General features: G+C 38.6%; 3 protein-coding genes across 3 annotated transcripts in view; 2 read left to right on the top strand and 1 right to left on the bottom strand.

The window, feature by feature from the left end:
* The window catches only part of LOC132787662 (serine-rich adhesin for platelets), a 61,919-nt gene extending 56,948 nt beyond the window's left edge, over nt 1-4,971 (top strand). Inside the window, exons 22-24 of the mRNA XM_060794894.1 lie at nt 52-183; nt 1,496-1,656; nt 1,922-4,971. Coding sequence (XP_060650877.1) covers nt 52-183; nt 1,496-1,549 — 186 coding nt within the window. The 3' untranslated portion in view covers nt 1,550-1,656; nt 1,922-4,971. The remainder of the gene's footprint in view (nt 1-51; nt 184-1,495; nt 1,657-1,921) is intronic.
* A 2,044-nt stretch (nt 4,972-7,015) lies between these two features.
* The window catches only part of LOC132785544 (protein tincar), a 72,978-nt gene continuing 52,415 nt past the window's right edge, over nt 7,016-27,578 (bottom strand). Inside the window, 6 exon segments of the mRNA XM_060791693.1 lie at nt 7,016-9,726; nt 10,911-11,636; nt 11,638-11,680; nt 13,052-13,466; nt 14,415-16,331; nt 23,595-23,829. Of these exon segments, the coding sequence (XP_060647676.1) occupies nt 8,872-9,726; nt 10,911-11,636; nt 11,638-11,680; nt 13,052-13,466; nt 14,415-16,331; nt 23,595-23,829 (4,191 nt within the window). The 3' untranslated portion in view covers nt 7,016-8,871.
* On the top strand, nt 26,016-27,186 carry LOC132785065 (trypsin I-P1). The gene is made up of 3 exons (XM_060791039.1): nt 26,016-26,175; nt 26,238-26,415; nt 26,470-27,186. Exons 1-3 carry the CDS (start codon nt 26,097-26,099, stop codon nt 27,128-27,130), a joined length of 918 nt encoding a protein of 305 aa, XP_060647022.1. The 5' UTR covers nt 26,016-26,096; the 3' UTR covers nt 27,131-27,186.

A 27,578-nucleotide genomic window follows, 5' to 3' on the forward strand; every position in this document is an offset into this window, starting at 1 on the left:
AAATGACTGACAATATAATCGACAATGATTTAACAATGGTTTTTATTTTAGGTGACCGTTTGGGGCGATTACGGCCGCATTGAAAAGAAAGTGTTTATGGGCGTGGCACAGATAATGCTTGATGATCTGAATCTATCGAATATCGTTATCGGCTGGTACAAACTCTTTGGCACCACCTCACTGGTCAGTTGTCCCACTAATATAGGTTTAGGCTCTAGGCGCTCATCAATAGCCTCACTCGACTCACTCAAACTCTAACTCTCAACTAAAAACTTAACCAAATCAAAAACTTTCAAAACTCAAATATGAAACGTACAAAAAATACTACTAAAAACCACTCAATGAGATCGACTTGCAAATTGATAAAACAAAACAAAAAAACAAAGCAAAAAAAAAATATTATAAAACACTAACACTAACAACACTTGCACATTTATACTACGTATATACTTATACTTACATACATTTATGTAGCAAACATTTTGTTTGGTATTCAGTAAAATTTATTATACTTACAATAATGCCAAAAATTGCATACTATAAAAAATACAAAAAATATTTTTAAAAATAGTTAACTTTTTGTAGCATAGTCAGTCACAAAAACATCTGTACAAACACAACAATTAATCCCACAAACAAAAAACCAAAACACAAAAAAAAATAATTCCAAACAAAAAAGTTTATTATCAATGAAAAACAAAAAAAATAGATTACATATACATTTACTGCATTTGTTTTGAATTAGCTAAAAAAAAAGACCAAAACAATTCAAATTTAAAAGCACACTCGCGCAAACACACACACACTCACACACACCTGTAAATGAATCGCTTGGTATAATCACGAATACATACTTAAACATATAACACATACTTTGATCTGAGGCAGCAACTACCAAATTTCCATTATGTAACGTTTATATAAAGAACATTTAAATTAAAATTAAAATCGTTAAAAAAATACCGAAAATATACCGCTGAAAAGAACAAAAAATTATGAAAACAAAACCTATCGCAAGTCACCTTAAATCACCGTTACCGTTACGTTTTTGGCATAGCATACAACTTCAACGTAGTTTTTTATAGACTCGTACAATACTCATATAGGTATGTTTCTCTATCCCCAACTACCCCGAACCAATTACCAATTAAACTCCATATAATTCTCTAGTATGTTTTGCATGTGTAGTTTCGTAATATCGTAATTTCGTAACTTTATCATTTATCATCCTCGTTCACTTTATTCGTAATACTAGTCAGCCATTTAATTCCCCGAATCGCTGTTCTTGCTTTATCGAATCTCCTAAAAAATATTAACAACAAAACAACATGAAATGCATTGAAAATGGCAAATCTTGGCTAGCTGAATATATAGCTGAATAATCCATCAATACTCGTATACATATGTATAATCGCAAATCGTTTAGGTTAGAGTCAAATACTATTTAGATCACCGAATTTTGATATCTGTGTATCTATTCTACGACAATGATTAGGGTCGTCCGATTGTTTGGGCCGGTGAATCAATTATGGAGGAGCAGGGTGAATAACACTTCCCAACAACAGTGAAAACACTTTAAAGACACCAAACAAGCACAAACAAAAAAATAAAACAATAATTGCAAACATGCCCCCAAAAAGCAAAACGAACTGAATTGTAAGTGCACAAATCTATAATTTATTTAATATACCAACTATATCGATAATAAAATATATTTTATTCGATTACAATTCCTTATTAGCAGCTTTCTGTATAACTCGCTAGTTAAATGCCATTTTAATAACCACTCGAAAATACAAATAACAATTCCATACACTAAAACAAAGCTACTAACAACTAATTTGCCCGTTAACAACATTACATACTCATGAATCATTTATCGATAAAATGTCACTAATCGTTATTGATCGAACTATTGCAGTAACCCTTGCAAAGAGCTGCCAGCCAGGCAGCCAAATAGCAAAGGACCAAGGTCAGCCTGCAGGAACTATGCAAATGGGAGTTACCGGAACAATTGGATATTGGATATGTGCCCGATTTCCACTCGACACGTTGCTGGCCTAATCTATGTCCAATATATATATATGTGTATATATATATACATCGAAATATATATATATGTATGCATATTTTTTTTGTATTCTACGACCGGGAGATTTCCATAAAGTATAAGAATCTAGTTAATTTTGTAAGTCATGAGAACAAATGCATTTAAAACCAAAACCGAAAACACAAGCAGAGGCAGTAAAAGTAAAAACAACTTAACTATGAAATTCAAAATAAATGATCCAAGATATAAATGTACACATCCATATACATATATTGTATATATGTGTATATGTAGACATCTAATTTAATTGATAATATTATATTTGAGAAATGAAACTTGTAAATTGATGCATATTTGAAAGAGTTTTTATTACACACCTAAGATCACTATTATTTTCGTAATACGATTATTATTAATTATTATTATTATTATTAACTATTATTGATAAAACCAAAACAAAACAAAAAAAAACTACAACCAATATATAAGATTAAAAAAAAGTGCTAATATCGAGAAGATCGAGAAGATAGAACCTAATGCTAAGTCAAGTGAAAAGTTACAGAAAAATAGGGCGAAGTGTAAGAAGAAGAAGAAGAAGAAGAAGCAAAGTTGTTTAATATAGCTAAATTTAAATCAATAAATTAAAGATACAGATTTTCAAAATGTTTACGAGTATATATATATATATTATATACAATATATGTATACACATACATATACATATATATACATACATATATATATATATATATATACATATTTAATGTTTAAGCAAGCAAAGAACCACTAACACTTAAATAAGCCTAACTTACGATAAACTTAAACTTAAAGTTAATCATAAAGTAACTAAAACAAAAAAAAAACATTGAGATATATGATATATGATGAGATATGTACTATTAATCCTCAAAATATTTATCAAGCGTGACCGATTGAGCTAATTTAATTTGGTAAAACACAAACAACAAAACATGCATTCAATTGATAAATACAAATTTATCTTAGGCTGTACATAGACCCACATAAACACACCAATACACACACACACACACATCTACTCACACATACCCATAGAGAGTTCAAATTTGTTAAACTTAGCCATTATGCAAGTACTATATAGAATATATATTTTTGTTTCGCTTTTTCGCTCTGCCCAACTGCATAAACTTGGCAGAGAATCCACAGTGTGCAAGTTTTTGAGAAAAGTGCTGAAAATACTATAGATTAGCAATCGGCAATCGATATATATTTCAATAGAACACGATTTCTATATATGCATTTTCGATATTGAGAGATTTATTTGAAAGCATTCTCAATTCTAGAATCCAAGCATTAGACGCGCATCACTCTCTCGCTTCTAGATCACAGACACACGGACCCCTAAAAATATTTATTCAACTGCATACTCGTATATATCTTCTGCCTACATCAGATAACTCGATAACCGCATCAAGTACCTTCAAATTAATAGTGTGAGCTGTAAAAATGTTACCTGCTTGCTAATGAAATTCATATAAAAGTGAAACACATGCCACATCTTAGGCTTATAAACAATTTATTTGCAGAGTTTGAAGACAAAACAAAAAACAAAATAATTACTTATTCCGATATAGAAACGTATATGACAAACATTGTTTTAGCGTTTGATCGCGTTTTCTTGGGCAACATTTTGCAATGCATTCAGTCTCTAAGAGAAGAGACTACACGAAATGGTTCATTTTGAGTAAACATATCATATGCCTGCGAGAGATCTATTTACTTAGTTGGGAGCAGTAGGTTTTAACTACTGTTATTCATGTTGTTCCTATTCAGATCTTACATACATAACATACATATAAAAACTATAAATTATATTCCTTCACATCAGATGATATTAATTTCAACCTGTCCGTCCATTCATCAGCTTTTGCATTACATTCAGAAACAAATACGGATATGGATAACCATCCACGTTTCTAGAAACAGAACTACATCAACACAATATATACGTAACGAATGCCAAATAATAATCCATTAAATGCAACTTGAAAATACATTCAAAATGTTGCCGCAAGAGATGATCGAGGGACATCACCTAGAACCAGATTAAAACGCGCTTCAAGAACTTCAATACTATCAGCGAGGTTTCCAGCAAATAAATATACCACACTTTAAACGATATTTAGAGACAGATACAGATCCAAGTACAGATACATTAATGCATACCAATACATACAAAGCATACATACTAATTATAATAACCAGACTTTGACACTCTGCTCTTTACATTTCTCATACAACCAAAACTTTTCTAAGATAAAACTCTATTTTTTTTATTTAAAGTGTTCTCCTAAAAAAACATTTAAATGCTTTTATTAATCAGCAACAATAAAAATACAAATACGATAATACACATTAAATTATAATATTGGCGTGCGTCAATATTTCAATGCTCTTTCCATACAATTGATAAAGTAGCTGACGAAAAACTTTCTAAACGAAAATTGTTTTGTATTGGTAACAATCTTGCGTTGTCTGATATATTCATTAACTACTCCAACTATTTATTGTTTCAACTCTTTACTAGCATTAAAATAATAAAATGAAGTAAATTGATTAACTAAAATCCATTTGAAGTATGAAATTTTTGCTGGAAAGAGTATTTTTTCAGCATACTGCATTTCATTGTGGTGCATCTATATAATTAGAATTCCAGTCACAAAAAATTTACACATTATACACACATCTAGAAATGTTATTGAAACACATGATATATTATGACAAGTTATTTAAAAGAGACAAAGAATAAAACCGAAAAAAATGCTATTTACTAAGTTCAAACTGATAAAAACAATTTAAATATACAGCAACAAGAACAAAGAGATATATCATTTATTGCAAAATGTTGAAAAGTAAAAAATAAAAAAAACAAAAACAAAAAAGCAAACGGCTGCGTGAAATACGCTTCGAATATATTGTATTTTAATATCTCGACAAAAATCGAAGGTCGAGAAACGACAATAAACTGTGAAAATGAATATGTAAAAAAAAAAAAACAAAAAGATAAAAATCCAAAAGAGAAATTATGTAATTATATTATTAAAAATAAAATTTGCAGAAAAGGCATTAAAAAAAAAATTGCAAAACGCAGACCTTGAAATTGTGTAAACTACAAATTTAATGAAAACCAACATTTAAATAACAAAACAAAAGAGAAATATTCATTAAAATTGTTTTCTAATAAAACAACACACGTGTTCTTTCATTCAAAATAATGTATTATGTTTTTTTAGCAATTTAAAATAAAGTTTGTTGCAAACTTAAATGTTTTCTAGTCAGCCTTTCTAACTTTGTTAGAACTAGTTGGACGCTGCCTAAAAGTATGCAACAAAAATTATTTTCTGTTATGGTCCGAGGAAAAGGAAAAATGAACCAATTGCAGGATAACTCGAGAACTACAAGGACGATTCGAATGCCCTTTGGCAGGAATATAATTGTCATTGATACAACTCCCTTGATACAGGACTCGCAACGATCAAACAAGATACAGCCGAGATATTCGCTATTTTCTGTAAGTAAAAAAGTACTTCTAACTTTGTTGTTTACAGGACATTCGTCCTTGTTAGTATGCCAATCACTTTGTATTGATTAGAGATATGTTTGTGCCAAAGGACATCCCGATCGTCCTGCAAATGGCCAAGATACGGCGGACTTTCCGACTTCTTCACAAATTTTCTATGCTTACCCTTGAAAAAATTGAAGTCCCTGTTAACTAAATTTTATAGCATACTTTGAGGGTGAACCAAAGATGCTTTTTTGAAAACAAGCTATATCTCGGCCATATCCTGCCGCATTTTTAAAGGACATGTATTGTTAGGATCGCAAGGACCAAGTCTATCGTTTGGCATTAAAAAAGTATGGGGTCATCTAAGGATCCAACACTTGCAATTTTTTGGTGTGCGGCTCAAGAAAATAACGTATAAATCGCAAATTGTAGAATAACTTGAGAACTACAAGGACGATTCGAATGTCCTTTGGCAAGATGATAGTCCTCACTAATACAATTCGCTTGACACAGGACTCGCACCGATCAGACAGGATACAGCCGAGATATGCGCTATTTTCTATATATAAAAAAGTCCTTGTAACTTTGGTGTTTACAGGACATTCAACCTTGTTAGTATGCCAATCACTTTGTATTGATTAGAGATCTTTTTGTGCCAAAGGACATGCCGATTGTCCTTCAAATGGCCAAGATACGGCGGACTTTCCGACTTCTTCACAAATTTTCTATGCTTACCCTTGAAAAAATTGAAGTCCCTGTTAACTAAATTTTATAGCATACTTTGAGGGTGAACCAAAGATGCTTTTTTGAAAACAAGCTATATCTCGGCCATATCCTGCCGCATTTTGAAAGGACATGTATTGTTAGGATCGCAAGGACCAAGTCTATCGTTTGGCATAAAAAAATATGGGGTCATCTAAGAATCTAACACTTGCTATTTTTTGGTGTGCGGCTCAAGAAAATAACGTATAAATCGCAAATTGTAGAATAACTTGAGAACTACAAGGACGATTCGAATGTCCTTTGGCAGGATGATAGTCCTCACTACTACAATTCGCCTGACACAGGACTCGCACCGATCAGACAGGATACAGCCGAGATATACGCTATATTCTGTGTATAAAAAGGTCCTTCTAACTTTGTTGTTTACAGGACATTCGTCCTTGTTAGTATGCCAATCACTTTGTGTTGATTATAGATATCTTTGTTCCAAAGGACATCCCGATCGTCCTTCAAATGGCCGAGATACTTCAAATTTTCCAATTTTCTGGCAATTTTTCTATGCCCAGCCCTTGAAATAATTGAAGGTTTCTTCAATTCAATTTTATTGCATATTTTGAGGGTGCACCAAAGACGATTAGTGGAAAATAAGCTATATCTGGGCCATATCCTGTCGCATTTTCAAAAAACATGTATTGGGGTTTCACATAAAGCGGTGGTATTTCTTTATTTACCATTGATAAACCTTTAATCATATATGGTATGTATAAATAATTCAAACATTTAAGATTTGACATTTGCTTATTAATGTGTTGTTGTAATAAATATACTCGTATTTGCATATATACTTATAGATGCATGTGTCGTGTCACATTGGGATCATTGGCGGCATTCTTCTTTCAATCATTTACAATATACTCGCTTGGTTAGTTAGACTTACAATAGATATGACCATGATTAGACAAATACTTAAATACATACATATTTTGTCATATCTGAATTGGGCATACTTAGTATTCATGTTAGATATATTCATATGTATATCGTTAATCTTAAATTGAATCGAAATTATGTTACAAAAGTGTGACTTAAATATCTGTCTAATGCTCTCGATTAAGCTTTAGTGCGTTTCTTAAAGGAACCAATGTTAAATGTTTTAATATTAATTTAAATAAGTTTATGGCCTAACTTCATCTAGAATCATATAATGCTTAAGGTTTGTGAAATCGTATATAATCGTATAGTGAAAATTGAAAAGGGTGATTGTGCTGTTGTGTTTGGGTCTGCTTCTTGGTATTACAATACTAATCAGTCTTTATAACAAAAATCAAAACGATGCTTTAAAATTCATAATAAATGTGTTGACTGTGTGAGTGCCATATATAGGAATTATATTTAAGTATTCAATTTTTGTTTTCTCTTTAAATATTTAGTAAAGTTAAATGGCATGATTTATTTTTTTTTTCTTTTTGTTTTCTAAAAGCGAGTTTAAAGTCTTGATTAGAATCTTGTATTCTTTCTTTGGGGAAGATATGTATGGGGGGTGCTTTGTAGAGTCCGTGAGTTCTGCGTAAGAATATGTATTCCAGATGATATATATATAAATATTAACTAATTCCGTACAATAGTTTGTCATTTATGATACATTTGATATTTTCATATTGTCGCTTTGTTACATTACATTTTACATTAATCTTAGACGTTCGAGAGACCAGATCATAAAAATACATATGCTGAAGCTTAGTTAATTTAATCGTAACTCTACGACGACTAGCTGAAGCGTTGCTAATGCTTTCTATATATTTCGAATACATATCGAATACCGTATGTATGTCTATCGGGGATAGTAGTTCAATTCATATTCACTTTACAATGCTATAAAAAACCATATAATTGCTGCTTAAATTCGTATGCATCTGCTTTTTGTTTTTCGTTTTGGAATTACAATTTAACGGGGGCGAAAAAATTGTCTGTTACTTGATAATAAGTAAGTATTTTAAGTTACGCATGCTCTTGGCTTAGATTTAGATTTAGTTGTAGTTTGTAGATATTACGCATAGTTTAAGTATACATATATAGTATATATTATCGTATAGATGTTATGATAAACACGCACACGTACAATACGATAACTAATATCGCTTATTATCTTACACATTGTGTATAAATATAGAGTTGTATTTAGTATGCATAGATCTATAGATCGTACAGTTTCTTTCTCGCCTTAATATCTTAAAGTTATGCGTGGGACTTGTGCTATATATACTAGTACATTAGATCGGCAAATCATATTGTAACTTGGGCTGAGGAGTTTAGTTTTTGGAATAGAGTTTTGATCGAACAACTGATTCCAAATAAATTGTGCTGTGAATATGGAAGATTTAAGATTTGAGGCATTCTATACACTTAGGATTAAAGAGATACAGATACATATATGTATATAGATAATACCTATGCTGACTTTTATGCAATACTACGATACTATATGTTTTCTGACTAATCGTTTCGTATATGACTAAATGACATCTGATGATGCTGATCATTTGCGAGTCGGCGTTTAGTGCAGCTGTGCAGTCACATAGAGCGCACAGTCCTGATCCGAGGCCATCGAATAGTTGGCCGAATCACGATCCTCGGGTATGGTTGGATGCGTCTCGTGTGGCAGCTTACTGAAGGCATGATGTGCGGCCCCATAGCCCAGATGTCCGTATGGCGACTCGGCCGCTTTACTCACGTGCGGCAGGCGACGTAAAAAATGCGGATTCGAGTAGCGTACTCCATTGGGCAAGGTGGTGTGTGGTCCATGCAGCGATGCTGCTCCTGCTGATGGTGGAACTGATCCAAGGGCAACGGCGGCATTGGCATAATGCATGCTAGACGGCGACTTGAAGCTGGACACCTGCGACGGCCCCATCGAGCTGCTCATGGCCGAAGTGGAGGCATAGCCACCATTATTGTTGCTATTACTGCTGGCAAGCTGCTGGCTGTGGCAACCCACCGGCAGTGGCATGGTGCTGCAATGGGCCGTATAGTCGAACTTCTGCTCCGGTGCACTGCGTTGCATCGGCAGCGTGGCGCTATTGATGACTGTGGCGGCGGCAGCGGCAGAGGGGTCGGCATTGAAGCTGGACATGCGCATGTTGGTGCAACGTCCGTAGGGCTCCTCCTGGATGGGCGGCTGTGGTGGGCGTGGCGGCGCCTTGCAGCTGACCCGTGGCCGTATAACAACCTCCAGTTCACGCTCTTCGCCCGAATGGACGCCGCTCGATGATTCGGATGGGGCACGCTCCGGTGGCGAGGTGGTATTGGTGCTCTCCGTGATCGAATTGGTGTCGCTGCGTGGCGTGAGCGCCTCATTTGGCACGCCAGAGTCGGCACGACGCAGACAGCGGGGTGTGGAGCTGGAGGCGATCTGATGGATAATAGGATAACAGAACAGCGTGAGCAAGAGAGAAAGTGGAAGGACGCAAAGGAGGAGGCTCAGAGAATGAGAGAGACATAGACAGATAGCGAGAGAGTGAGAGATTGTGATATGGGGGAAAAAGTCGTTTAATGTCAGCTTCAGTTCGGCGCCTGCAAGTGAAAATGAAATTAAATCAGGCGAGTGTCCGATTATTCCTGTCCTGCACACACACACACACGCACACATCCACAGACAGACAGACATTCTGACTATCCATCAGACAGGCGTGTGTGTCCTTGTGGCCCTGGCATTGGTGCTGGCACTGATTTATGCTGTCTCATAACAGCAAACATAAATCTCATGGCTGGCCGCACTGCAGCCGCGGGCGTGACACGAGTCCCAGCACGCCCCTCGTTCCACACGTCTCCAAATTGTGCTGAACGCAACGCATCAATCTAGCCCACACATGCATGTTGCATGCTGCCCAAGTCGAACTGTTTGCTACACTAACTTTTTGGTTTACAGAAGCTGAAATTCATTTGAATTTATTATTACGTATACGTAATGTGAGTAGTAACTTGAAATTTGTCACAGATAATTGTTTGGCAGGCTGCCCAAGCCAAGTCGAACTGGTTGCTACACTAACTTTTTAAATTCTTTTAAATTTATGCCATCTGTATTACGTATACGTCATGTGAGTAGCAACTTGAATTTTTGTCAAGTCGAACTGTTTGCTACACCATATTTTTGGTTAAACAAAGTTCATATTCTTTTAAATTTATTCCCTCTGTATTACGTATACGTAATGTGAGCAGTAATTTGAAACTTGTCGCAGATGATTATCAACTTTCATTAAAGACTTTGATCAAGTATTCGCAACTAATTGGCGGCTTTTAATTTCCAACCTCAGAAAATTGCCAGCTAAATTCCAGCAGCATAATTTATTTTGCCCGTTTCTAACTGCATCTATGCATATCCGCATCATGAGCTGTAAGTTTGTTCAGTGTTCATGTGTCTGGTGAATTTAATGAACAAATATTCACATTTCCGAGTGCTGCCTAGAGGCAGTGAGGCGAGGTGGAGGAGCATGCTACACATGTTTACACTGCATGACTCCCAAACGCAATTGCAAAATGTTGCTGCTGCCTCGTCTGCCTCATCTGCCCGCCTTCCGAGTTCTTTTAGCTACTTACATGCGCCTCGTTGGTGTGCACGGCGACCGTGACCGGAGCCAATGGGCTGACTAGATGATGCTGCTGTTGCTGAAGCGGATGCGGATGTGGATATGGATGCTGTTGCAGTGGATGCTGCAATGCCTGTTGATGGTGCGGTGGCAGTTGCTGTTGCTGTTGCTGCTGATGCTGCTGCTGCAGTTGCGGCGACTTGTGATGTTCGGGTGAAATTTGCATGATCTCGGGCATGGCTTGGGGAGCGCGTCCGTAGCTGGCATGTGGTTGCGGCAAGTTGGGTGGCTGTGGCATCGGGGCACCCTTCATGGGCAGCGGAGGTGGCGGCGGCGGAGGCGTTGCCTGCTGCTGCGGTGGTTCCAGATCGCGTGTGGAGGCATACGTGATGCTATCATCGCGCACACAGGCCAACAATTTACCCTCCTCAGAGATATTATCATCACTGATGCCGCCCAAGCCACTCAGATTAGCATAATCGTGGGCATGACCAAGAGCGTGATGATGTTGCTGCAGTTGTTGTTGTTGTTGCTGCTGACTCGTTGGTGGTGGTGGCAATTCATCATATTCGCTGAGATGTAGTAGGCCGTTAATGCTGCCACCGCCAGTGGCACCGCCGCCGCTGGTGACACCGCCAACCGTTATTGTGGTCTTCATGCTGCCCATGGTGATGCCCACAACGGCGCCGGCGGTTGCCGCCCTTAATGTCGCGTACTCGCCGTCGTCAATTTCCCCCCGTAGAACTGGCAAAACATAGCGAGGTTCCACGGCCCGTATGGCTACAGGGAATAAAGGGAGTAAATCAAGTAAGTCAAATCAGAGGTCAGTTCAAGGATTCGCGGAATGTTACCCACAATATACGACTGGACCTTGTGTTGCTCCGTTGGTTAGTTAGTTAGTTTACTTTACTTTTTTTTTGGTTGTTGGTTAGTTCACTAGTTTAACAATTGACTAACAGCAACAGCAACGACAACAACACAAAACAACAAACACAAATTGTGCATTTAGTTAATGAGTTTTCAGTTCAAGTTTAGAAAAAGTTTCAAGTTCTCGTTTTTTTTTTTTTTTGACACATTCAATTAGTTAGAGTTAGTGGTAAACTAATTCTAATTCACGTCTAGTAAATTGAAAACAATAATTAAACTAAATGAGAAGTTATACAAAACGAAAAAAAAAGAAAAGAGAAATGAATGTAGAAAATTCTATTAAAACTCTGTTTTAAATAGTTTCAATAAAACAGGCGACAAGCGGAACAAAAATAGTTTCCTTTCTTCTTTTTTTTCTTTCTCTTTCACTCTATTGTGTTTTTTTATGGTTAATTCGTTCGAACGGTTATTTGATTGCAAATTGGAATTTTTGTTATTAAAAAAAGTACAAATTAAAAAAAAAGTACAACGAAAAACTGATGACAAACCGATGAAAAACCAGTGCATTAGTGAGTGGGGCGAATGGCGATGGTTTGGGTGTTGGTAAACGCCGTGTAGAGGTTAATGAGCGTAGTGTTGGGTAGTAATTAATGAAACTGTACGGACCGGAAACTCAAAACAAAACGAAAACGTGCAATGAACACAACACAACATGAAAACTTATTGCTGATAACGCTAGATAAATTTTGGAAAAGTGTGGAACATTTTTTTTTGTTCACGGTGAGTAGATGAATTGTTTAATTATCGAGCAGTTCGCTTTTCATTAGTTAAAAACGTGTAGACGATTTGTTGGAGATATAAATTCTAAAAGTATACTTCAACGTATACGTAATAATTTGCATGCAATGAACAATTCAATTAAAGTAGTAAATTTAAGTAGTAATTTTCTGTTGGATTATTTTTTATAAGTGAAAATTAATTTAAAATATTTAAAACACATTTAAATGAATTTTTGAAAAGTTACTGTATTAAACGCTTCATCTACCTGTGAATTTCATAAATGTGCTGGGTGAATGTTTGATTTGGGTTTGGTGCATAAGAAACGAAATGAAACTAAACTAAGTACGTGGTGTGATAATGCAGGTTGCAGGTAATTTTTGAAAGTAGTTAAACGGACAACGGTCGCTGCCTTGATTGCCATTCGATTTCGTGGCATTTAACTTTGATTGGTTTTTTCATTTTTTTTTGTAGTTGTTTGTTTTGTAACTAAAAACGATTTTTTACCGCTTGCCATCAGTTTGTTCTTGGTCACCAATTAGTAGGACATCATCAGACGTACTCGTAACTTCATTGAAGGTGACCTTCAGCTTTGGCGAGCTGGGCGTCAACTTTGGCCAATAGATATCCTCCTGTGCCACAAGGCCCATGCCACCCAATTCCGTGCTGGTCGCCGTGCTCATCATATCCGGTTTAGAGTTGTCAGTGCCATTAACTGTGGTGCTTGTCGAGTTGGCACCGCTACTCGAATTACTGCCCGTCCGTTGGCCGCTCGACATGAGCAGCGGCTGGGCACTGCCCTTGTTCAAAAGACCGCCATACGTGTGATCCAGTGGTGGCAGCTTGAAGTGCCAGCGACGTTTGATGCTCAGACACAGCCAGACGACAATCCATAGCAACAGATGCGTAACGCCCACGAGAGCTGTAGTTGGACAACAAACAAATGGAATGCGGAGAAAGAACGAGAGAAAGATGATTAAACGATTCGTGGCAGGCAACATAAGATACGTTAATTGAGTCAAAGCCAAGTTGGCGAGTTGCGATTGAACCTGGTCTGGTCATTTGATACGCAGCCTTTTGTGCCGTCGATTAATGGCAAAAAGACTACGAAACAATGCCGCTAATTGGCTTATGAACTGACGACGACGACGATGACAGTCCGAGTTCAAGGTGTTATAACATGGCTTATGGCTGACTCATCCGCTTGCGGCGTAATTCTAAACCTGTCCAACTGACTGTCAAAGCCTGTTGCTTCCTTTGGCTTTGGTCACAGTTCTCTGCTCTTCAGTTGAGTGACTCGATTAAGCCAGTTAAGTCTTTGTTTCCGAGTGCGTCATTAGCTCAACTCGCTCAAGCAGACAATTAATTAGTTTAGCTAGCGTATAATAATGAATCACTAGCAAAGTTTAAAAAACTTTCTTATAGTTTCTTCTGTATCTTTTTAATTTCATATTCCTTTTTTTTTTTTTAACTATTTTTGCAGAATAAATATTCTTTTTATACACGCTATATTTTGCACTCTATGGTATATTTTATAATTAATATACCGCAAAATATAAAAAATATACGAAAGATATGGTATATTGATATAAATAAAGGTTATATGGTATATCAAATATACCAAAGGCTATATTTGGTATTATATTAAATATACCAAAAACTATATAGGTTATATTAATCAGTATTACATCAAAATACCAAATACAACTTTCGGTATATTTTTAGTATTTACCGGTATATAATTTTGGTATATTTTAATATCAAGACCGCACTGTTTTGCTTAGATAAAAAATGTGTATATTTGTTTAAGTTTATTTCACTCTCTGCTAAGATACTCCTAAGATTAACTTAAATCTGAACATCAACTCACCTGCCAGAAAAGTGGGACAATGCAGATTGTTCTTGTAGGTGGCGCTGAGATCGTTGAGCAGCGGCGCCTTGACCACAGCCAGAGCCAACACAAAGCACAACGAAGCACAATGAGCAAAGTAAATCCAAGATTGGCTCGCTTTCAACGTGATGATGGAACGATCTCGCATACGCGTGGCTAATCTGCCATGTCCGTATAGATACATGACCATCGAGGAGGCCAACACCAAAGCGGTGGCCAGCAAGTAGAGAGCCAACGTGACGGTGGCATTCAGTATGAGTCCCGGCTGATGGACAGGCATAATCTCGGCGTAAATTTGCAGCTTGTAGAGATTTGAGACGCCCACATAGCCGAGCACAATGTCCAAAGCGGCCACAATCATCTGCAGACTAAAGACACAGGCAAAGGACTTTGAGGTATTCCAAAATACGGCCGGATAGCGCACAGACCAAACGAGCAGCGCACACAAGAGGTTCACGAACTCTGCGCTTGGTGGCTGGGCAAAGATGTTCACATCGATGGGCTTATCAATGCCAAAGAAGAGTTGCAACATGCCCGCAAAACCATCGAGACGTACAAATTCCGGATTATTGTTGTTGTTACTGCTGCCTGAAGAGCTGGTTGCTGGTGTTACAGCGGGCAGAGCCTGGAAATCCGTATCATCCAGATCAATATCGAGATCTTCGTTCTCCTGCTGCTGCTGTTCGTTGCTCGACTTGGCGATAAATTCGCTTGAGCTGAGCAAATATTCGGGTTCGATTTCCACACCAGATTTGGCAGCTGCACGTTTGTTGATTCGACGCTTCTGTGTCTTCGGTTTGATGGCAATAATCTTGGAGTTGCTCGAAACCGGGGTCGAGGGTATGATGACATCGGGCAGCATTTCGGTGCGCACTCGATGGATGCTGCTGTCGCGCGTCGTCGTCTCCTCCTGCTGGTTGTTGTTGTAAGTCTCTAGCAACGCTTGCTCATGTGAGGCCACGTGATGGCGACGCGTTTGTTCCTGCTGCTGTTGTTGTTGTCGCTGTTTGTGGTGATGCTTGCTGTGGTGCTTACGATTGGTCTTGTGGTGGTGCTGTGGCTGCTGCTTGTTGCCAATTGGCATTGTGGTTGTGCTGGGACTTGCTGTTGTTGTTGTTGTGCTTGTTGTCGTCGAAGTTGTTGTTGATGTCGAGCTAGTTGTTGTTGCCTTTGCGGTCGTTGTGCTGCTGCTGCTTGTGGCTATTGTAGTTGTCTTGCTCGCTGCTTTGTCCAATGTGCCCAGTTTTTGCCAATTTTCAGCACCCAATTTGGATGTTGTTGTCGCTCTCGGCAGCACAAACTCATTGCTCGCCTCAAAGTCTGGCATTATAATAGTGCCCTCATCTCTGCCAATGGCAACAACACCATCATCATCATCATCATTGTTGTTATCGTCATCATTGTTGGCCTCATCAATGTCATCAATGGCCGCCTCCTCCAGCTCCTGGCGTTCACGCTCATCCAGCTCTTCGTTCTCCTCATCAATATCTCGATTAATTAAATCGGGCACTTCAAAGTATCTTGTCTTGCCCATGGCACCCGCATTTGTTCCCCCAGCTGCTGCTGCCGATGTTGTTGTTGTTGTTGTTGTCTTAGTTGTTGTTACCGTCGTCTTGGCCGCCTTTCTGCCATTAGTGCCATCCTTATCACGTGTCAGCTGGAACAAATTATTATTGATGCTGTTGCCGTTGCCTCGAATTGCTGTGAACATCGTATCGTTGTAGGTGTAGTCCTCCTCATCGTGCTCCAAACTGTTTGCGGTTACGTTTGGCGGATGCTGTTGTTGCTGTGGTTGGTGCTGCTTTTGATAGGGCGACGTTGGCCCCACCACAGACATGGCCATCAAATTGCGTCTATTGATAACAACAAAGTCCAATTCTGTGGCCCAAACTTGCTCTGCAATAGCCAAGTAAACAGCTCGAGTCAGTGAGTGAGTGAAAGATAGATGTGAGAGATTGATAGCGATAGCAAGAGACTAGTGAGAGAGGGTGGAGGAGAAAGAGGAAGAGGAGGGATTGCTGTGCGTATAATTAGACGCAGCTACATCCTCAGACACAGCATGCCTGATTTGTCGGGGAAACAAACTAAATTGCTTTGAACTGCTCAATAATATTGATGCGCACGATGAGGGATTACATGTAAAGCGACTCTGTTCCGGGCAAATCACTCAAGCACAACACACACTCGCATACACACACGCACACGCACTCACACATAAAAGCAGATGCACACATTGTCTTAAATAAATATGAACGCAGGTAATGAGTATTTGAACACACACACAAGCATACGCTTACGCACGAAAACAACTCGACAAACGCTTGCAGCTAACGTTAATTAAATGGGGCGTTAACGCTCGTTGCCTCTACTTATTGCTCTTGAATACTCAATGAGGCATATAAGTTGAACTAAAATTAACGACAATTGTCGGATATTGGGCAATAACTTGACAATAATTCACAATTGAAATTGAAACTATTGAGAGCCTCAAAGCAAATGAAATTTGAACTGCGAATAATATAATAATTAGACAACAAATACTTGTATTCGAAGTCAATCTGATAGCTTAAAATACAGAGCTTAATACGATGACATTTGCCTGGTTCGAAATGATATGTGTGCTTCATTGTTATCTGTAAGCTTTGGGCTTATTATTCACCCATATATGTTAGACTCTACCCAGTTCACTAAGGTCCAGCCGACCACTTTTCTTATTCGGAAAATAAACACTAAAGTTGCGTACCAGCAATATCAATATATGGCAGAACTTTCGAAATTTGCTTTAAAATAAAGCTGATCTGATATTGGCCAATAATTCACAATTAAAATAGAATCTCTTGGGATCCTCAAAGCATATGAATATAATAATTATATAAGAAATTCTTGTATACTCAAGTCTAATTCAAGTCCATTTAATAACTCCTTCACTCTAAATGCACAGCTTAATATTAACTGATTTGCTAAGCTTTACAGGATATGTGTGCTTCATTCTTATCTGTAAGCTTTCTGCTTATTATTCCCCCACAGATATTCAACTCCACCCAGTCGCTTCGCAGTGCTTTACGATGTCCATTTTGTTAGCCACAAAAAGTGTTGCCTACATTTCGGCTGCTGCTGTTGAACAGAGATGAATGCTAAGCACTTGCCTAATACCACGTACAAAAGCCCCGTTGGGCTAATTAAGCGCACATTTACAGCATATGCTGCTGTGGATTTTATGTTTCATTAAACGATTCTCGCCAACTACCTTAACTAGCGGTCTCTCAATGGGCGGCCTAACCTTTGGCTTTCGCTGGCCATCTTAATGGGTGTTAACCTAGAGATATAGCATACATATATTTCTTTTTGCTTTGGTCTTGTAAGCCTATGAAATTTGTTCAAGTGTATGTTTGGCAAAAGCCAAATGAATATTAATTTAAGCTTGCCGGATGGCAATGTAAATGAACGTAGATTAATGAAACGTGTTGCCAGCGATAAAAACAAATGATTGCATATTCATTTCGGTTATTCAAATTGTTGTTGATTAATATCCGAGAGTGCGGCGAGCAATCTTTAATTAAGTTTCCTTGGCAGTGTAGATGATATCCTTATTGAAAACAGCAATCATAGGTTGACACTTTTATTTAACAAAAGAGATGCATCAATATATCATTTGTTGTCAATGATTAATGAATTTCGTATTTACTAATATTTTTATTCATTCTGTCAGTGACAAGTTACTTCTTTAAGTGAATTCAATATGAAAGTCTATCAAATATTAATCTTTTATGGCTGGTTATAAATATTCTAAAAGAATTGAATTGATTCAAAATTGTAGCTATTAATTAATATCGAGTTGCTTGAGAGTAAAAGCTTATATCAACATTTAATTCAGTTTCTTTGGAATAGAGATATCGTTTCTGAAAAGAGAATTTTTAAGCTACTGGATTGATATTTTAATTTACCAAAATATGCATCAAGATATCAGACTATTGATAAGAAGAATTTATGCTCAATGGCTAATGCATTTCTAAGAGTGAACTCAATATAGAAGTCTATCAAGCATTCATCTTTTTTAAGTGCTCGTAAATATCTCGAAAGAACTTCAGTTCAAATTGTTTGCATATCTATAATCTATAGCTAACTATTGATATAAAACTGTATCGATTAATTAAAAGCTGCCAAACACTGGCTTGTGCGGTTGTTTGTATAGGCTGATAAATGCCGCAGCTAAGCTGAATTATAATGCCTAGCTAATTAGTTTATTTTATGGATTTGGGGGCCACTTTCGCTGTTGTTGCTCTGCTGGCCCAGTTAATAACTTGAGTAGCGTCCGACACGAACATTTTGCCAAGTTAACACTTTCATAAAATTATTTATTAGGCGAGCGCGTCGCTTAAAGAGCGCACTAAAGGCACAAAGAACTTGCCAAGCCAAAAATGCCCAGCGGGTGAGCCGGCAAAGAAACTCGCAAAACTCGGAAATAAAAGATGAAAATTGTCGAACAAATATTAAAGACAATGCTCGGGACTGATGTGCTGTTGGATGGACTCCACTTTGGGGGTGGTAATGTAGGGGGGTGAGTGCGGAGGGATTGCTTGGGGATTACAACAATGGCTGCCATAATAATATGTCGTTGTTGGCAAACGGCAAGTGGCTCGTAAAACCGACAACACCGAAAATCTGCAGATTAACCCAGCGGCAAAGTCGTCCTCGCACTGCCCCACCATCGTTCCCATCGTTCGCATCGTTCTCATCGTTGTCCTGCACATCCTTGTCTCGATTATGGCAATGACAATAACACCGAACGCCAAGGAACAGCAGTATAGAGCGAAGGATGAAGGCAAAGTAATGAAAATGCGCAAATCCTAAGGCAAAGCAAACGCCCATTCAACCCAACCCACCCAAACATCGCCACTCTGCTTGTCTCTTCTCTCCCGCTGTGACTGTAATAGTTGCCCTGCCACTGCGCTGATAAGCCCGGCAAGGATGCTTCTCCCTGCTTGGCTCCCCTTCAGCCTCTCTCTCTTTAGATGGCTGAAACTCGCGCGCTCGTTAAGTCTTTAGCATGAATAATGATAAGTTTCTTGCCATGCTCCATGTTTCTGGCCACAACATCTTGGTCCACTTCCGGCTACCTTGCCCTCGTCCTCGCCTTCGAGATCGCTGTTTTGCTCGGTAATTTAAGTGCGCCTGTTTAGCAGCCTTTTATGCGCTCAATATGGCGCATAAGAGCTGCGCGCCTCCATCCTATCGCAATTTTCATTTGTTTTCGTAACGTCTGCATTAATTATTTATGAGTCCAACACGGCGTATAAGTGATTTTAACCATAAAATTGTCGCCTGCGCTGATTTTTACCCATCTTTTAATTAAATACGCGATTCCGCACAAGGGAATAACTTTTGTTTTATTTTTTTTTTTATTATATTCCCTACTTTTTATGACGCCTGCCAAAAGGGTGTAATAAAGTTGTCGACATGGATTGCACATGTAATAATTACGAATTTAGTTGTATGATTTATGGGTTAGCAACTGCTTAATTATGAAACTAGTTTTATTTTTTGAAAAAAAAGTTACAACACTCAACTTTTAGTTGGCATTTTAAATAATGCCAAAAAGTCATATTTATTTGCGAAATAAAATATTTTATTAGATTAATTATTAACGTAGTTTCGTGTTTCATGTGTCGAGTGCAACGCTGCGTAACTTTCTAGCTTGCCTCAAGCCATTAGACTGCCGTCATAATTTAATTAAATAATGAAATGTAATGCCTTCTTCTTGTGCAGTTAGAACTTGTTCTCAACCGTCAACCGAAACTCAAACCCCAGTTCAACTTTTCATTTTTATGCGACTTTTGTGGCAACTTTTGCAAAGTATTTTCTTTTTTTTTTACGATTTAACGCTGCGCTGCCTAATTGCCTGGGCATTTGGTTATCCAATTTTATGCTAATGCAAAAGTTGAAAATGAATTATAATAAAAAAAAAAAATGGAGCATCTCAACGCGCTCCCCTCGATTTAAATATATATGTGAAGCTTGGGATACCAAAACAAGTCAATCAGAGGATAAAGTTTTTATAATTGCGCAGACGGAAATTATAATGGGCAACTTGTGAGCACACAAAAGGCTCAAGCTTGGGCTTAGAGGTAACTTAAAGAATGTCAAGACGCAAGTTGACAAATTGCAAACGGCGAAGCGAAGTGAAAGAGGAATGAGATGAAATGCTAGCGATATCAGCCGAGCATTAAAATGGCCAAAGCAGTCGCGACAAGGCATTGCACTTAACTTGACCAGAGCTTTTCTCTCACTCCCTTTCTCTGTGCCACCGCCAGACACAGGCGAGTGCAGCTAAGACTTTGGCTTTCAGAGACTTTGCAGCGTTGCACATTTTATTTGTGCCAATGATTTTCTAATTTCAACATCAACAGCAGCTGTAGCAGCAACTGTGGGGGCAACAAGTTGCGCGAAAACAATTTCCCAGCATGGATTTTAAAGCCAAGGACCGCAAGCAAACTCTGTCAGCGACAGCGACAAACACACAAAGAGAGCAAAAGTGTGGCAGGAGGGAGTGCAGCCAACTTTATGACTAAACGGGAGATGCAGGCAGGCACGGGGGGAATAAGCAAAACAAAAGAAATCGAAATTAATTGAAATATCACATGGTGAGCTGGGTCTCGACCCCTCTCTCTGTGCCATGGGTCACTCTGGATTTTAAAACTGAGCTGAACTCAACTGAACTGAACGAAGCGAGGAGCTCAGTTCGTCATGGTTTTTATGAGGCCAATGTGAACGCCTGCCACATTTTTAATTTACTCCCGCAACTCGATGCCGCTTCGCTGATGGCTTTGTCCTGCCGCTCTATATTTTTTTCCATCTCCCTCTTCGCTTGTTTCGTTTCGTTTTTTTCCCCCACGTTGTTATATTTTTTTTCAATCTTGCTGCCATTTGCCGTTGCCCGGTTCAATAAACCCGCCATACGGTCAGTCAGCCACAAAGTCTGTCAGCAATGTGGACGTAGATTGCAACTGGGATTGGCACAGAACTCACAACAGACTAACAGACCGACATACAGTTGGACAGACGGACAGACGGATGCCAACTGCAACTCCAACAGCAGCTCACTTTAAATGTAGTTAATTTTGATTCGCTCTGCCTCTGTGTCCTGCAATCCTCTTATTTCCCCCGTGGTGCAGTGTGCTCAGTTTACACACTGACTGCAGTTCATTTCACAAGAAGATTTCCGAGTGACAGCAAACATTTGGCAGCTAACGTTCGTTAAGCAGCAGTGAAACACCTTCATCCTCGTTTTAAACATTTTATAAATTGTTCAAATGTTTACGTCGATTTTGTGACTGACAAACAAAACAATTGAAGTGTTAAATTAAGCTAATATATAAAAGAATGGCATAAAGTTGCACCTTATACAAAAAATATTCAACCTAACTTAACGAACTCAAATTAAGCTAATGTATAAACGAATAACTTAAAGTTGCACCCCATAAAAATCATTAAACTTTCAATTTGGATCTAAGCAAACATAACAACCTTCACAATCTTTACTTAATACCATTCTCAACTGCTAAGTCCGCCTGCATTTTTAAAACATGCTCTCTCAAAATGCTTTCAAATCCTTCTTAATCCATTGTTGTGTGCCATTTCAGTATCGAGACTGTATTGAGAGCATGTCTTATACATTTTCAGTAGCTTTGCATCTAAATCTCTTTAACAACAGACTGAGCACATTCTCTGTATAGTTCAGCTTTCACTCTGTTTGGGGTATGCCAAATGTGATAAAGAATTGTTGTAGCATTTTTCAGGCTTTCATCTCGGTAGCTCGCAGCAAATAAACGTAACTTTTTGCCTTGCTTTGCTGCACGTTCTCTACTTTTTTTTAATTCTTTGTTTTAATCATTTACTGTGGCATTAGTTTACTGTGCTACGAGTAGCATCAACGCCACTCAGTGGCCCGCTCAGTACACATGTATACATAGCCACATGCACACAAAGAGAGAAATGGAGAGAGGGAGAGAGGCCTCTGTGTCCTGCCAACTCTTGCCTGCCTGCTGTTCATTGAGCCAACATTTGCACAGTTTTGGCTCGGTTCGTTGGTTCGTTGCCTGGTTGGCCGCCCGCACCGCGCGCTGTTAATAACATGGCTTATTGCTGCCCATAATGGGCGTGCCGTCGTCCTCTGTACTCTGTCCTCTGTCAACTCATGTACGTCTCTGTGTGTACCGGTGTATGTTTACTCCTGTGGTTGTTAGCCAGCCTGTGTGTGTGTGCGCGCGGCCATATTGGGCATGTTTGGGTTTGTTTTTGTTTGCCTGTGGCAGCAACAGAAACATCACGAGCAGCAGCAGCAGCAGCAACGGCAGCGAGTCATGCATATGTTTTGCCAACAGATTTCCCAAGCGATTGCAATTGCTTTGAAGATACTACTGGCAGCAGTCAAGCAATGTACTTCGTAACATATTCCCTTAAGTTCACTTGGCTAAGCGCTGCCACGATATTAGGCGCCGCCACACACACTAAACTTCTTGGCCAAACAGCTTTATGCGGCAACCAGAGACATGTAAATGACGCTTACATCACATCACACATTTGTCGAGATGACGACGATTGTCTGGCGGCCAATTACATACGTGACTGCCAACTACTGTCGAATGGAATTTCATTTCGCTAGCCGCAATATAATTTAATTAAAATGTGCACAATGCCAGCCAAAATGCCAAATTGATTGCACACAAACACACACAATTGAATTATAAACAGTTCGTCAATGCCGGCGGCTCTTAAATGGCATTCATCATCAAGTGACAATGTGACCAAAGTGTACCACGTGGCGTATGCGCAACAATAGTGAACGCGCGGCGGAACTGGCGAAATTGAAATTCAATTGAGCAATAAACCGAAAGAAAACAACATCAACAAAAGAGCAGACTCAGACCCAAAATGGCGGGCACATAAAAAATGAAATGGCGTTGCAGCAACTTCCGGTGCCTCGTTCGAATATTTTTCATTGCATACTTTTCAGCGGCGTCTCTTGCTGATGTTGCTGCAATTGTCGCTGACAGTCGGCAGCAACTTTACAATCCCAACGTCAACTCAAACACACACACACACTCACTCAGTCAAGCACACACTCTTTTGCTACCACACACACCACTTAATTACACTCACCTTTCGGCAACAGGCCATTCTCAATGATGCGCGCCTCGAGCAATAGTCGCGGCAGAAGCAAACACAACGCGATGAGGATGTGCACAAAAGCCGCTGTCGGTCCGCCGTGTGTCCACAGAGCGCGCAATGTGCCGCCGCGTGCCTCCTCCTCGAGGCCATCGTGCGGTGCCAGAGTGCAGCGTCGCTCCTTGGCGCCAGTTGCCAATTTGATGCCATCGTTTGCCAAGTTGCCAACCTGTCGAGCAATAGAGAACGAACGAGATTACAATAAGTTGCAATGCACACACACATGAAGTAGAAACACAAGAACTACGAGTTCACTGCAACAATATTTATTGTCTGCAGAGTGCTATGTAAAGGTCAATAGCACTCGCTGATCTGACTCTTTTATCAGTATTGTTGCTTGGCAAATACATAAAAAGGTTTCATTGCTGCGCATATTTTGCTATGGTTTAGAAATTTAAATTGAAGTGAAATGAAAAACACGTATTTTAATTGATTGCTTTCTTGCTGTTATTTTGTATAAGTTCTTACGGAAATTATGAATTTTTATTGCCTCATATTTCAAATTATTCTGATGATATTTCAGTACAGTAAAGAAATAGAAAATGAAAATGGATTGAACACGAGATGAAATGAAAAATAAGTATTATTGCATATTTTTTTCTGTTATTTTGCTCATGTATTTTGCAATAACTATTAAAATTGTATTGCAATTTCATTACGTTATATTTCATCTAATTAATTAGTGAGCAAAGCAAAACATTTTATTGTATAAGCTATGCTATTTTTCCACAATAATTTCTGAGCATGCCATCGCTTGCCTTTTTGACATTATATCATCACTTAAATAATAAAATCATCTTCATTTTTCAATATTATTTATTGCATTTGCGTGATTTGCATTTAAAGAAAGTAAAATTCAACGACGCATTAAATGTCAAACACTCATTATCATATTTTAAAATATGTAGTTTGAGTGATTTGGTTAATTCTAATCCGCTTTTTGCATAATTAATACCCACTAAAAGTGCATTTCTTTCACTTTCAACTCACATTTCAATTGCAGCGCAATTGCATTTATTATGACCAGACATAAATCAATTGAAAGCCTTTTAGGGCCGCAACCGACAAAGAGACATTCACAAAAATTCCCAAATGAAATCCCTGTGCATGCCACATAACCATGAACGACGATTTTGCCCCCTCGACTTTTTATCCCGTAAAAGCTTATATGCAATTAATAAAATAAAATACTTATAACAACAATTCACGGAGAGAAAAGCAACTGCAACTGAAAAAAAAACAATGTGAGAATGGAAAATAAAATATGAATTCAACGGCAGCATTTACGACAAAGCGCAAAATGTATTGCGGGTGATTTGGGTTTTTTGCATTTTTCATTTGTGTGTGTGTGTGTGATGGCAGTGAGAATATCGCGTATACGACGCGTTGGCGCATAAAAAATGCACGTGACAAATGGTAAAATGAAATATTTATATTTATACAGTGTGTGTAGATCCATGTACTACACTATATTCTACTATGTGAGTGTGTGTGTTCTGTGTGTGTGTGTGCTGGCAAAGTGAACATAAAAATCACGTGCAGCATATAAATAAATGTGCGCTGTTGGGCTTTTAAATTAAAAACAAGCAGACTTCATGGAACTGCTGAGACAAACAGAGATTGAAACTGCCATCGCATATGCTTTCTCTAGCTTCTCTAATACCCTGTAATTCATCTCGATTATCGCGTGGCTTCAATATTTTACAGAGCATCTGTTAGACGTATAAGCTGCAGCAATTCTTGCTTATAGTTTCATTTCGTTACGTTTGCTGCAACAACAATGATTGCAATTTGCAAAAAGCGTAACGCATTTGGAGTGCACACACACACACACACACACACAGCTGTGCGAGTGAGACAACAAATGCATACCCATTTAGCCCAGCGAGATAATACATTTAAACGTGCCGACATTTCGCGGTTGTCAGCCCCCCAGCGAATGAACTAAAGTGTAGCTTCTGTGGCCAGCGAAAAAGGCGCAAAACACAGCAAAGCAGAGCAGAGCAGCGCAGAGGGGAGCAGAGTGGAGCATGTGCACCCGCTGCCTGAGGCACTTCAACGTTTTTACACACTCGACGTCGTCGTCGTTCTCGTGTATGTCTGTTAGCTCTACCAAAATCAGCGACCCACTTGATTATTACGATGTGCATGTGGTGTACGGTTGTTGTGGCTTTTAGTTTAATTTACAAATAAAAAGTGCAGTATATAAAAAACAAAGTTTACCACTGAAAGCTCACTTTTATGTGCTGCTAAACTTTACACTTAAGCTTCCTAGAAATACTTGAAATCTTTCAATTGGGTTAAGCTACAATTCAAGAATGTTAATCCGCTTAAAACAAAACTTCAATATTATTATTGTTCTATTAATGGCTGCTAGTTTCTTGTCAAAATTATCCAGTTTGAAATTGAGTAATATATTAAATTCATGTAAATTCAATGGAACAGAGAGGCAGCGGATGCCAATGCCAATTGCTGATGGCTCTGCTCTCACACTTGACGCTCGCTGTTGTCGCTGGTCAGAGAACTAACTCAGAATTCGAATCTCAAATTCATTGTTAATATATCTTTGATTTGCAGAGCTTGAAACACATGCCAAAGTCGTTGGTGGCCATCCCATAAGCATCGAGGTTGTGCCCTATCAAGTCTCGGTGCGTCTGCGCGCCTTCGATGAAATAGAGTTTGGAGCTGGCCACATGTGCAGCGGCACAGTGATCTCTCAGCGTGTGGTTTGCTCTGCAGCTCACTGTTTTGCCGAGTGAGTTAATCAATTACTGCTCCAAACATATCTTATTCCTAATCTCTTTCACAGCAATGCGACTTATCCGCCAGTGTACAATGATCCCGAGGATTACATCGTTGTCGGCGGCAGTTCACATTTAAATTCTTTTGGGCGCTTCGGTCAGGTTTATTTGGTGCAAGAGATTATCGGCCATGAGGCTTATCACCCCTTCACGCTGGAGAACGATATTGCACTTGTGTTCCTCAACAGCTATATTCCTTTGCAGCATTACATCACACGCGCCTTGCCCTTGGCCACGCAGCAAGTGCAGCCGGGCACTTTGTGCCTCATCAGCGGTTGGGGCAATCCATTTCGTGCATTGCATCAGGGAGTTGTGCCCATTCAGGACCAGCGATTGTGCTCGTTTATCTACAATCATCTACCCATCTCACAGATTTGCGCTGGCTATCTGAGAGGCGGCATCGATGCCTGCAAAGGCGACTCAGGTGGCCCATTGGTCTGTAGAGGTCAACTCACGGGCATCGTCTCGTGGGGCGTCGATTGTGGCAGAGATTTCTTTCCTGGCGTCTATACGAATGTTTCGCATTTTCTTAAGTGGATCGAAAGAGCGAATTCATCACTCGACTATAGCAAGTTCTTGAAAATGCATCCCTTTAATGGAGTTAGTCAACGATGCTTTGACATTTATGTGGTTATCAGTTGTTTAATCTTGGCAATATCAAGTGTATAAATTTGTTGTGCTTAGTGAAAATACAGAAAATATAAAGGTAGGTTGTAATATGGAAAGTAGACTATTATTGCCAGCTGTATAGCTTGTTGTCACGTTTTAAGTATACGAGAAGTATACTACTATAAAGCTGTTAATCTAAAATTTACTTAATTTAGTTTTGTCTTTACTTGATATGTTTAATTATTTTCGAAATGGTTAATCTTAAATTTGTTTCGGTTTCTCTTCACTTGACTATTTGCATTTATTTCTAAATTATAAATATTTAATGCACTTACTATAAATTGTCCATTTAGTTGGACAATTATTTGAAAATAAATGGTTTTGCTTTAAGTGCTGGTCTAAAAGTTACACCTCAATTACAGCCAGGCGATGGCAGACAAAAATTTACAATAAATATGTAGTTTAAAACTAAAAGTCTGTTAGACAAATGGCATTCAGACGTGTTATC

This window comes from Drosophila nasuta, chromosome 2R, assembly GCF_023558535.2.
Source record: "Drosophila nasuta strain 15112-1781.00 chromosome 2R, ASM2355853v1, whole genome shotgun sequence".
NCBI lineage: Eukaryota > Metazoa > Arthropoda > Insecta > Diptera > Drosophilidae > Drosophila > Drosophila nasuta.

Bases quoted from the DNA above. Each gene is read 5' to 3' on its own strand.
- LOC132785065 (XM_060791039.1), top strand. From the start codon at position 26,097: ATGGAACAGAGAGGCAGCGGATGCCAATGCCAATTGCTGATGGCTCTG. The intron at 26,176-26,237 runs GTCAGAGAACTA...TTTGATTTGCAG, and splicing joins GACGCTCGCTGTTGTCGCTG to AGCTTGAAACACATGCCAAA. The intron at 26,416-26,469 runs GTGAGTTAATCA...TCTCTTTCACAG, and splicing joins GCAGCTCACTGTTTTGCCGA to CAATGCGACTTATCCGCCAG.